The sequence below is a fragment of the Lepisosteus oculatus genome, chromosome 17 (genome assembly GCF_040954835.1).
Source record: "Lepisosteus oculatus isolate fLepOcu1 chromosome 17, fLepOcu1.hap2, whole genome shotgun sequence".
Lineage (NCBI taxonomy): Eukaryota > Metazoa > Chordata > Actinopteri > Semionotiformes > Lepisosteidae > Lepisosteus > Lepisosteus oculatus.
Window position 1 is genome coordinate 14,758,977 of NC_090712.1, and position 13,339 is coordinate 14,772,315.

Below are 13,339 nucleotides of genomic sequence, written 5' to 3' on the forward strand. Positions count from 1 at the left end.
AGATCGATACCGCTGGTGAATACGTCGCTCTGTCCACAATGGCACACCGCTTTGAAGCAGAGGGGGGAAGAGCACTCACTGATGTGGCAAAGGAAACATGCTTCTTTTTGAGGGAAGACAGTCATTTCTAACTGCAGCTGGCTCAAGGTGATCTTTCTGACACACACTGGGCTGCGAGACCCTTGCTACTGATGCCAGGACTAACTCTGGGCCTCTTCTGGGTATTCCCCCACTGAGATCTTCACAGTGGGCAAACAGACTTGTAAGCCTCAGCTTAAAATGAGTTTATTTTAATTTTAATTTAATTAATTTTATTAATATGCTGCTGTATTATTGCAATACTGCAACAACCAAGAGTGCACAACCACATATCTTAATTCAATTCCATCATCTATTGTGCAGAAAGTGCTGCAGGTGATGCTGTATAATGGGCCCAAGGATGCTCCGCTGTACCTTGTGCCCGTTTATGATTCTGCAAGGTCTTCAGATTTTGCTCCATGTCAGACCACGTGGATGTTGACATTTACTGTGCATTACTACTAAGATCTTCTGACAGCTCAACCACTGAGAAATGACCTCTTAGTCAGAATTATTTGCACATGCATTAAGTAACATACTCTCATTCAATGAAACCCAGACCATGACACATGCAACCAATTAAATTCATTGCCGTTTAAGTGAACTCACTGGCATGCTTATCTGCAAGCTGTATGAGGCTGTTCGAGATGTCCCTCCTCCGGTAAAAGCAGACCACCTTTGCCTCAACATTGCCACTTGCAGTCTGAAACACAAAAGGGACAAAAAGACTCAGGACCCATGAAGTACATAGATACTTGCATACTGGTCATTGTGAGCAAAACTCATTTTGTCTTACAATTGCAAACCAATAAAACATCCACAAATGCACACAAGAACAACGAGTAATAATAAGAGGCACAGAGATGCTGGCTTTGCACCTGGTTAACATCTTACACAAGATCAGAATGTTCCCTGTACATGGTCACATCTGTGATTAAAACCAGGTAGTTGCCCCTATGAAAGATCAGGGATGATTATCAGATACTTCGCATGGATTTTCGATATTTAAAAAGTATGACCAGATTACATTTTTGGTAGCAGAAAAACTGCTCTTAGAAAAAAATCCGGGTTTCTTCATTAGCTCTCTTTTTCTATGAGATGCTGTTCTGTTTTTTTATGTATTTGTTGGCGTTTCTGCGTGGCTCTGTTTTCAAAGCACTTGATAAAAACTTGCTGTGGCCGTGAAGAATTAATGTTTCTGCGGAAGGAATAAAATGGTTATCGAGAGGTTTCCTCCATGTCATCACTGTCTGGCAGCTGCAGTTAAATGAATAAACAATATCTCGCCATCTCACTCACAAATTATTCTGTAATTAAGGGGGGAAATCAAGAAAAAACAAATGATGTTTATCCTTCATCTCACTAATAAAACCTGTGCCCTGAGAGATACTAACTCAATACAGCCCACTTGACAGGATTTAGCAAGGGTCTACCATTCCTTCCAAACTCTCATGTTCACAAAACGTAATGTGCCACATTTCCTTTGTTAAAAAAATCCAGGTATGCCTTTGTTCCTTGTTTTAGAAATGCTGTTACAGACACTATCACAGACAGTTTTGATGAAATTTGCACTGCACTGTCTGTCACCGCCCACCCCATCTTCCTGGTGCAAACAACGATTTATTTGTGCATAATGAATGCGTTTATACCTCAAAGCATTCCTCTGTATGCCAGCTACACATTACAAAAGACATCTCAACATCATAATACTTATCAGAAAACCCAACAAACACTCTCACTAGTCTAGGCGCTACTCCCCTTCATGAAGGGATAAATCGTGTGACTACATGGATTTCAATTTTTTTAAACACTTAATTCTACTTAACACCCAAACACAACTGGTTCCATGCGTGTAATGATCAATAGGCCTTTTCCCTAATCACAAAAAGACCTTAAAGATTTTTCAATTAATATCTTCACATATTCTGAGATCTTTACAAATGGGACAATGTGTCACCTCAAACAATAATTTTCACACAGAGCTGTCATGTAGAAGATCTAGAAAAAAAGGACCAGTCATTCTATTTTGTGGGTGTGGGGTGGGAAAATACTGGAACATTAAAGGTTACAGGAAGAGTTTTCTGTTGTTATTCCTGATTAGCAACATAAGCAAAGGAAAGTCCTTTCTCAAAGACACTACAAATGAACTGCAAAATGTCCGTATCTGATCAGCTTACTAAAGTTAAGCCTCGGGTTAAGGCAGAGTATCAGAAACAATTACTCACAGTAAAGAAGAATGTACTATAATTTACCATCTAGAACCAAATATTAATCACAAAAGTCATCTCTTATGTTGTGACGGTTCATTACAAAGACGATTGCTCATTTTGCTCATTCATCTCCAAGGCTCAACATCTGTACAGACCTGAATATCATTTTCAAGAGTGTCCACTGTGTCAAGAGTGACTTCAATTGCATCAATGATATTAATGCTTATATCATTTAGGAGCAGTGATCAGATATGCCCCGTGACCCTACTTTTACACTGGTGGTAGCCTATGGTGTCTATAACTGACAAGAGCTCCACTGGCCACACAATGATACTGGTCAGACTACAAGATAGAGTAATGCAGGGATCTGCAACCGTGCTCTTGGTAAGACCTGGTGTCTGAATTCTAGTCGTTGGAATATCTGAATGTTTACTTGACATACTTTCCAGATATTGGTTCATTGATCTTTTAAATCTGTAAAACATGGAGAACTGCAGATATCCAAGATCCAAAGATCAGGTGAGATCAGCCATTGCAGACTCCTTTCTTGTTACAAAGAAAGCTTTCTCTTTTCTTGTTACAAGTCAGGGGAAACTTCAAGCCATCAAACAAAGTCAGAGGAGGAAAAACATCTGCGGAATAAAAACAATGTGGTTCAGAATCTTTCCTGAATCCATATTGTCTGAAAAATAATGAGGGTATTTGCACAAAAGAGTTAAGCCAACAGTAATGATTACGCTGCAAAATGCCAACCTGTTTATAGAAACAACAAAATGGGATGGAAACGCCTGTAAGCCTCTGCAGAGTAACTAAAACTCCATTGCCAAGGGTTTCATTATTATAGGAGAAGGTCTGGGCTGCTTCAGAAAGCTCACATTTCTAGCTGTTTGGCCACGAGTAGAGAGAATAATATCCATGCTTTACATGCACCAGTTTATTAATCCGATTTTAAACCACAGTCCAGCACATCTGCTTTTAGGTCAAAAACAATACTGAGTGCCTTTCATTATGCTTTACTTCCAAAATGGGAAATATTAAAAAAAAACATTCATAACAACTTTGTTTTTGCAAAGCTAGACTAACTCATGAAAGCACTGAATCAATGTTTGGGGTTCTTGGCTTGGTGCATAAAAATTGTACATGAAATACAAGAAATTCTACAACAAGACAGAGAGAATGAGTGCTGGTGCTGTAAGGCAGGATAAGACACGAAATGCCAGCCACAGATCCACTCCAGGTTAAAATGTGTACAATAAAGCTGACACAAAGCAAGGCTAGAACTATAAAAAAACATGCAGCACTCACTCAAACTTTTGTTAATTTTGCACGGAAAAAGGCTGAGAGCACTGCGTCAACCTCCCACCAAGGTGCTTTCATAGAGCCCTTTGAAACACGTATGAAGAAAAAAAAACACGCTTCCATTTTAGAAAAACACGTGGCAACATTAGGGCCCTGGAGCCGAGTTAGTGAACAAAAGCCCTTCTGAGTGCGCTCTACAACAGGAAGCCACCACACACGCCGGGAGTAAACTGTCCAGAGCAAGGGAAAAGGTAAAGACAAGGTCTTTTCTGGCAAACATCGACCACCAACATTTTAAACTAACAATATCGCATTTTGACATTTAAAATTCTTAACATCAAAGACTCTGCAAAGGCATTGTCTTGACTTGATGAGATGCTGGAGACGTTTAACATGGCTTCAGTACTCACACGTTGCACAAGGTATTAACCAAATACTGACTGAAGCAGCAGAAGAATCAAATTAATGTCCTTTTGTTGCTAATACTTCCTTTGAACACATTAAGGGCTGGTTATAGGGAATGCGATCAGATGAGTAAATAGAAAGGGACTTGGTTCTTTTTAACCCTGAAACCCAAAGACTGTTCAACTGTGCAGGTGTCAAACGGACGGACTGAAATTCAGTGCCAACATAAACAACTGCACCACTCTGCAGCTAACAAAACGAGACTGAGCTCTTAAACCCAACACGCCGTCTCGCCATGCTGAATCGATAAAAGTCTTTGGAGCATCGTTGTTGTAAGTAAACTGCAGTGAAAGCTCTATATTCACTGATCCTTTGACCGTTATCCCCGGCACCTCCATCTGCACAAAATTAAGCATTCTTCATTCAAACCACAGGCAACTACAAACTTAATATACACACCACAAGCCTCCATTTACCTAGTTAAATGCCTAAATCACAATACAAGCGATTAGGTAATTAAATCAAATGGAACATACGGAATAAAATATAACAAATTGCTGGTGTGTGCCGAGAAAAAGGTACCCCACAATTACACTAAGGAAATAAACTCAGACATGTTCTCGGCTGCCTGCTGTTGAGAAGATGCTGGCTCTTGCTTGGCTCTAATGACACTCTGAAATCTGTAATTCTGTCATTTAAAATGTTACAGCTTTGGAATAACTATAAGCCATTTAGCCATTGATCATGTAACTTCCAATCATGCCAAAAACCCCTCATTGCTCACAGTAATATACACTGAACATATAAGTCCTCACAACATACTTGGAATTTAGCCAATTCTAATTGTAACACTCATTGTTTACATTTCCAAATAGACGTAATTGCCTTAAACTACAGGCCAGCTTCCCTTTAATTACACCAAAATAGAACAGTTAAAATAGAGTCCCTTTAGCAGATTAAATCTAGTCCAATTTTGTCAAATAACAAAAGGAAGAAGCTCTGATCAGGACCTAACAGAACAAATAAATCGCACCTGCATAGAAACTGATAAAAATTCCTGATGCCCTCTCTACCAAGTCACTTGATGACTGCAGCTCCATGCTGTGGTTCACACTGAATGGATAGTATTCCATTATACTCTCCATTTGTGTGTCCCAGCACCAGGTGACTGCTCTTGGCAACTTTAAGTTGATGTGATAGCAATTTCACTGAGGTCATAGGATCCCAGAGTCAGTCATGCTCTAAAGCCAAGAATTACTGAAAGGAAACGCAAACCCACTGGTGTTCTGCAAGCACCACCAAAAGGAAGTTGCCCAGTTTGCCTACCAATCCAACAAAATATCCTCAAACACAAGCTTTGTAAGCCACACACAAGGATTATCGATTTTTATGAAGAGTTTCTTAGACGAATTTGAAGAGACCCAAATAACCTAAAAGCATGGGTGATTTGTGACAGATCTGTACTACAATCTTGCAGACTAATGAACATTCAAAAAGGAATAGTAGCTTCTAGGAGTAACAGTCCACTTAATAAAGCTGATTCCAGCAACCATATAAGCAATTTGACTTGTCCTTGTGTTCAAATGAAGAAATAGCTTGCAACTCAATAGTGAGTGCAGACAGGATCACAAATAAGAACCCTCACCAACTCAAGCAAAGAATGACTGCTGATGTGACTTATGACCCTTCCTAAAAGTCATATGCAAACTCCTATAAATTACAGACTACAGACAGGGTTGTGGTTAGTATGGAATATGTGTAGGAAATGTGGAATATTTGTGGGAAAAGATGCTTTAGCACACAATCTCCTCATGTGGAACAAAACGTATAATTCATTTGAGACTCTTTGGAACTCTTATATGCTTGGATTAAAAAAAAACACTGTCAATGACCTCTGGCCTTCCCTTAAGGTCACAAGAAAAATCTAACTCTTTAGACAGTACACGTCGGGTCACAGCTTTTATGCAACATATCCAGGATAAGCTATATCAGAAAATCATCCTTGTCCTTGAAAAGTGATGGCTTGACTACCGATGATCATTGCTTGCAGCTATATTTATTATTATTGCAGGAAACCGTTATGGCTTGCTAGTCATTTAAATAAAGAAAGCTGGGTCTACTGTATGGAGGCATCTGCTATATCAGAAACATTACTACAGTACACTCTAGCCCAATCCCAGCAGATCTCTGGAGCTAGGCCAGGCTGGGACTGGTCAGTATTGCTGCCAGGTTTCACCATCACTTCGCCTGACGAACCAACGTCTCATCTGATCTGCTGTGCAGTGAAACTGCTAGGTTTTCACCTACAGTGTTTTGTAAAGGTGTTCAAGTTTGCTGTGGAACAACAATAGATCTACACAAAAACTCAAATGAAGACTTTAATAGGTGAAAGAAGTTAAAGATTGCCAAAAATCGCCATGAAAAATCAAAAATTAAGATGTTGATGATACATATTCACCCACCCTAGGAGTCAATGCTTGGTGGAAACACAACCAGCAGCAATTTTGGCTGCAAGATGTTGTGAATAGTTCTCTACATACTTCGCACAGCCATTCCTTTTAAAAACGTGCTCAAGCTCTGGCCAGTTGGTTGGGAATTGTTGATGGACATCTATTTTCTAGTCTTGCCACAGATTTCCTTTTAGATTCAAGACAGGACTTTGACTCCACCACTTTAGAGCATTCACTTCCTTCTTGCTAAAACCACCTCAGTGCATATTTGGCTAAATGCACCAAGTTCTAGCTCTTTCACAGATGGAATCAGGTTTTATATCTAACGTTTCCCTGTTCTTTGCCTTGTCTGTTTTCTCCTCAATCTTGACAAGATATCTAGTCAAGTCCCTTCTTAGCAACTTCTTAAACCGCTTTGCCTGACAGCAGGGATGATATACTGCAAACCCTGCACAGTGCAACTTCAAAGCTTTGTTGTACCACTCTGCCACACAATTCTGTGGAGCAAACAGGTTATTGCTGATTGGTTACATTTTCTCCCATCTTAGCCGTTGAACTTGAACTCTATTTCATTACGATTTGTCGCTGGCAGTGGCATCCCTATCCAATTTCCTCCTTTCTGGCTGCTCAGATTGAAGACACTGCCTGATCTAGATACACCTTCCTCATGACTGACTCTACTATGTTCAAAAGGATATTCGGTGTCTTTGAAATTTGTGTTATACTCTTCCCCTGATCTGTATCTTTCTACAATGTTGTCCTCGAGTTGCTCTAAAAGCTGTTTGGTCTCCATGTGTGAGTCTTTCCTTGAATTTCACTGCCTGACTGAGGGACCAACAGAGACAGGTGTATTTATACTGAAATCATGTGAACCATTATTATTGCACACAGAAAGAGACAAAGTAGGACATCAGTGAAGGGAAGTAAGTACTTTTGAAAGGCACTACTGATGGTGCTACACTTAAGTGGGGGATAAAGTGAGTCCACTTCTGTATGTAATGCACTTTGGGATCTTTTGACATGGAAAGTCCTATAGAAACACAAGCAATAACAACATATTGCTGACATCTGTCAGTCACACAGGACTGAGAGTCAACAGAGAGATTACTTTCCATGATTTCCTTATTGCCAACACTTTCCCCAGGAGTCAACTTAAATGGTCAGATCGAATAATCCCTCAGCACAAAGGCAAAATGAATTACATGCAAAGATCAACCTTCACAAAATCCTTAACAACGATTAAAGTCCGCCCACCTCGGTATACAAGTAGGTAAAAATAAGATCAGTGACCATGAGCAAATACTGGTCTGTCAATTTTACCCAGTTCCCTTAAGAAATGTAAGCTTTTTGCTCCTTAAAGGTCATCCCCTCAAGGGTTTTACAAACATCCACTCCCACCCTGCTCTTGGTTCCAGCCCAGAAAAACACTGCAAAATACCTTGTTCAACTCTTCTATTCTTCTGATTAGATATGGGTTGCTTGAAGAGTTCTCAAAGAACACATAATCTGCAACAAAACAAACAGGGTTAGAGCTTTTCAAAAGAAATGTTTTTATTGTCAATATTTAACTTGTAAACAAATTATTTTTCTTTAACCTAGATTTACAATAATTACAGATTTACAGTAATGCAATGGATGTCTAATTTGCAAAATGAGGTTAACTTTTTAATTGAGTACTTAAATAAAACCAGAAGACAAAAGCCCCCCCAAGGAACAGAGTTTGAGACTCCTGCACTTTGATGCCTGAAGATCAATGCAGAGCAAACACAGAAGCATATGTGATAAATCTTTTTTTTAAAACTGAAAATAGAAATAAATTATAATTCTTATACAAATAATGCCTATGACGATGCTCAGTGAAAAGCATATCATTACTGTTGCAAAGGTGTTTGTAACACAGAAAGTGGCATATCGCATAACTTTAAACAACATTAACCCTGGTGCATTTTTCTCATACACAAAAAAGCTCCAGTAATGCCGCTCAAAATGCAGAATCCCACTGAATTAGGTACATATCCACAGTTATGCTGTTTTAGGTGATCATGCTAAAGAATAACATGATAAACACCCAACACAAGAGTTAAATCGACTTAAATGCTGAGTTTGCTATGTGCATGTATTTTTATTTATATATATATACCTGCATGTATATAACACGTATGTACAAATAAAAGCCTTAATGTCTAGAAAGGAGTGTTTGCTGGCAATGTCAGAAAAGGCAACATTAAGATACTTAAGAGGTTTAAGAGTGTTAGTTGGTCTCAGAGGAAATTAAGGAGCAGTAGGACCAGTTGCCATGGACAGGTGCAAGTATTTGCAGGTTTTTCCTGAGCTCCTACTTCCTAACCCTGAAATCAGCTTCTGGACTCAGTGTTTTTAGAACATCAGAGCTCATGGGAAAGCGTCCCTAGTGATCCAAGACAGCAGAATTAGGAAGAAGTAGAATTGAAAGATCTCCACACAACAACTTAAATAATTAAAAAAAAATAATCCATGGGTTATATTAAACCTTTACAATGTATAAACCAGATACAAATCTCTAAAATATTTTATATGCAATAAAAACAAACTGGATTGAAGGGCAAAAAAACATCAGAATGACTTGCTCAAGTGAATTTTAAATAACAGAATACAGGTCTATATCCATATATAAGTAATACGCACATATGTAATGTGGTTGTTTATTAGGTGTTGACATAAAAGTGCATATACACTACTGGCAGCTACGTCACGTTTTAAGACACCCAGGCCAGACACCTACCTATGTAAGGCCTAATTTAATTCAATACAAAGTACTCTTATTCTGATCATTCAAAAATAATAATAAAAAGAAGCCGGGACGATTTCAAAACAGAAAGCAAAGTTTTTATTGTATTAAGGACGAACTTCTCCAGTTACCTGATGACAAAGAAAAGATTGTCGTAAAAGATGCCAATATTTTTAGGTGTCACGTGACTGGAACATTCCCATACTTTGAAGCACAAAATTTCACACAAGACCAGTCTGATCGCACTAGCTTCGTTCAGTAATTTCGATATATTTTATTTACCTTGAAAAAAATAATGCGTGGTGGGGGGGGGGGGCAGAAAATTCCAGCCATTATGAAAAATGTTTTTTTTTATCCTAGCAACCGGAGTTTCAAAAACCGATAGACATTATTATAACATAGGAGACACTAAAAAGAACAACCACCTTTTTCCAGATTAATGACAGAAAAACACACTCTGGGACCATACGACTGCCGAATTGCAAGTCTTTGGATGTGACCGTGCATAATAAACCGTGAATGACTGATTTACGGACAGGGACCAATGGAGATCATTGCAAAGACAAGGGCATAAATACAAAGAAACACCCGAGAAACAATGGACGCACATCCAGAATATAACTGTAAAACTTACTTTCAACTTCACTCTTTGAACACTCAAGACCTTATATCACAATAGACGTTTACACGTGTAGGAAATGTATCAAAAATTGAAAAAGTATCAGATGGTGTTTGTTTTGGGAGTGCTGCTTTCAGTTTCTAATGGTTAGTTTTAAGGCCCGACCCAGATTTTAATCCCAAATAATTGAAAATTCCTGCTGCACCGGGCTCGCAAAAGACCTGCTTCCCGCAGCTTTTTGACAGGCACATTAAAACCGTACTTCTGCGAATATCTATTAATGCACACCCCGTCACGCTGAAAGAAATACCAACACTTTTGTAAATCAAAAATCTAGACTGACATACCTCCGACCCGGTACATGTTGGCCGCCATTTCTGCCCTCCTGGAGCGTGAAAAAAATAAAAAGGGAAAATCATAAACTACAAAATAAAATAAAAATAAATAAAAGAGTACCTATATATAAATATACCGCAATGAAATGGCGTGGTGGGGGGTGGGGGGGTGGAACGAGACTTGAGCGGGAGAGAGATTTAAAACAACCCCCCCTCTCCCTGCATACAGTACAATACAGCAACAAACACGCCGAAAGGCTTCAGATCAGCTCGGAGCCCTGTTTCCTGGTGGGGGTGGAGGGATGTGGGGGATTGGCGGGGAGGGCACAGACGGAAGGCGGTGCCATAGTGGAGCTCCGGTGCTGCGTCCACTCACAAGCCGCAGTTGTTCAGCGCTGGGCAGGAGTCTTGATGAAGTGCCTCACGACGGAGGTTATTTCACGTACTGTGGGTACTTACTTCCACGGAAATACCCGAAGGCAACTGAGTAGAAGGGGTTTAAAAACACACACACACCATTCATACATACACTCGTTGTTTGGGCTTTGTCTTGTGTGTCTGTGCCATGTTTTATGGAATAAAGTTTTTAAGCATTAAAAACACGTAGGTTACAAACCAGATTAGGCCTTTCCGTCCATTGTGGGTATTCTGCTGCTAAATTTGTGCCATCTCACCCTGCGGTTTCCTGAACCATACCTGGGGTTATGCATCAACAACATGGCTGGATCACCTGTTACACTCTCCTGCCGCCCTTTGTGTAAATAAATCTAAAATACTCTTGCTCTTTTTGCCATTCTGTTATACACTGCTGGAGAAGACTGTTGGGTTGCCTTAGTCAATCCCTTTCAGGAATTTGAATCCTTGAACCAAGTACCCTTGCATTAAACTCTGTTTATAGACTAAAAATATTCTGTTCCCTCAGTTTGCATATACACGGCTGTCTGTCTGTGCAGAACATGACATACCTCAAAAGTTATCCTGTAACCCGGTTGGGGTGTTAGGACATTTTGCGCACCCATGTGCATACGATTATGTAGCACTCTTTAAACTGTATCATTGCCATGTGAGTGTATTTAATGACCCTAATAAAGGTGTGTCTAGAATCCTGGATTTTTGTGAAAATTATTGAATTCAGATTAACAGAGAAAGGAAACTGAAAATCCCATGCCTAATAAAATACCACAGAAATAATGAGGAGGCAATAAGATAAACAGCTGGATTCAGCCTAAGCTTCACGATGACAGCCCTAATAAGGCCGTTCATTAATTAACCTGTTCAGATCACATCAGCAGGCTGTAATTGTTCTATCCGTAATCAATGTCTTTAATTAGACTGGAGTGCAGCAGAGATATGTCAATGGACTCAGTGGGAGACATGTTGCCAAGGGATTCTCCTGCATTCAAAGAGGTGCTAGGCAGCAGTTTTAGTTCCTCTCGATGTCATAACAATCAATGGCTGTATATTTCTATTAACGTCTACTGTATATGCAGAGATGAGGGTGGAACACTTCTAATCACAGCTTGGAGTGGCCCTGTTGTTAAAAGGCTGGCAGAACCCAATCAGATGCACAGATCCATTACCACTCAAACAGATTTGCTGGAAAGGGGATGGCTTGGGTCCTATTGGCAGCACGTTCTGCGACATTGCCTATGCTATTGCCTGTCTGTTTCTCAGTTAGAAAACAACATTGCTTTACAGAATTACAAGGGAAACTTAATTTCTTCTATGTCTAACAAATCTAAGATCATGTTTTAATTTAGGAGGTTGCAGCTGCCAGCTAAATCTTTTGGCCGAGACGATATTGTGTTGATCCAGTGATTTGGGTGTGTATGCAAGCTATCAGTGAACAGTACACTACAACAAGATTTCATATGAACACTGTGAATAAGACTTCAGCTGGAGCTGGTATGGTGAAGACAGTACATGTAGACAACTTAATGGTGACAGGTGACTAACAAAACAGAGAATAGAGTATACTTGACAAATTCAATTGGTTTGCTTAAGGCTTTACAGTCTTAAGGTTTTATATTACAAATGCACCTTATTTCTTATGTTTTTTTTTCTTTTTAATAAAATTCGATCTAAATATGTTAAAGAGATTGCTAGGTGTGAGTTCTTCACCATTTGGCTTTGAAAGAATGTTAAAATCCACGAGGCTCTCTAACATATCAGGAGACTGTATGTTTTATGGTCTGATTACTTTTTATTCTGTGTTCTGAGCTGTTTAGTTTTGAACGGTCCTGTCCATCGGCCCATGATGTCATACCTAAATGGCATTAAAAGGTATGCACCCATTCCTGCACTGTTGGAGCTCCATCCCTAGACTTACATATCTGGAACCTCCAGCATGTGGAAATACACCCATCAAATCAGTGGCCTCTTGCTTTCATAGGAAGAAAAATCCACTGAAAGAATCTGTTGTAGCACCAAGGGTTCTGTAATTTGCCAGTATAGTACTTTATTCACAACGGCCAAAGTGAACAAACAAATAATATTTCAATACATTACTGAATCCCATGGCCTCTGAATAATAGAACATGTGCTGTTTGAGTGCAGAACATTCAACGTGCTATCTTCAGTGCTTTCATCTTTTATTGAGAGGACTTTTGAAAAATTAATTGTTCAGTGATTTACCATTTCATAAGCACAGCAATTTGCAATAATATGCTAGTGTTTATTTTGATCACCTTGAAAGCTGCTCTGTATTTTACATATACAAAGTAAAATGCACTGCATTTGCCACTTTCTAATATTTATTGTTTAAAGAAAACTTAGAAAAGTCAAAATTAAAATATACATCCTTCATGAACAAAATGTAGAAATATAGAAAACAGTGACCAGATCTACTTTAAAATGAATATGGTCCACGTGTAAGTGTCAAAGAATTAAATAAGTCTGTTTGGAGTAGTTACACATTTATTGCAGCATGTATCATATATCACAGAACCCACACATAGAGACAACAAAAACCACAATCTATCTGAAAACAAAAAACTAAAGAAAACCCCTAGAAACACAGGATGAACATGCAAACTCCACACAGAAGGATGGCCACACAGGAATTGAGCCCAGGACTTAAGATCTGTATAGCAGCAGCACTAACCACCACACACTGTGATACTGTACACACCAATTCATCCACTTGTCTTGGTAAGCCTAGTGATACTACTGTACAC

At 39.2% G+C, this 13,339-nt stretch overlaps 1 protein-coding gene across 2 annotated transcripts in view; it reads right to left on the reverse strand.

The window, feature by feature from the left end:
- mta3 (metastasis associated 1 family, member 3) overlaps positions 1 to 10,449 on the reverse strand; it is a 73,105-nt gene extending 62,656 nt beyond the window's left edge. For both annotated transcript variants that reach the window (XM_006638646.3, XM_015362964.2), the window contains exons 1-3: positions 10,176 to 10,449; positions 7,881 to 7,948; positions 688 to 781 (exon numbers count right to left, since the gene is read on the reverse strand). In XM_006638646.3, the coding sequence (XP_006638709.2) occupies positions 688 to 781; positions 7,881 to 7,948; positions 10,176 to 10,203 (190 nt within the window). In that variant the 5' untranslated portion in view covers positions 10,204 to 10,449. The remainder of the gene's footprint in view (positions 1 to 687; positions 782 to 7,880; positions 7,949 to 10,175) is intronic.
- Between the last annotated feature and the right edge of the window lie 2,890 nt (positions 10,450 to 13,339).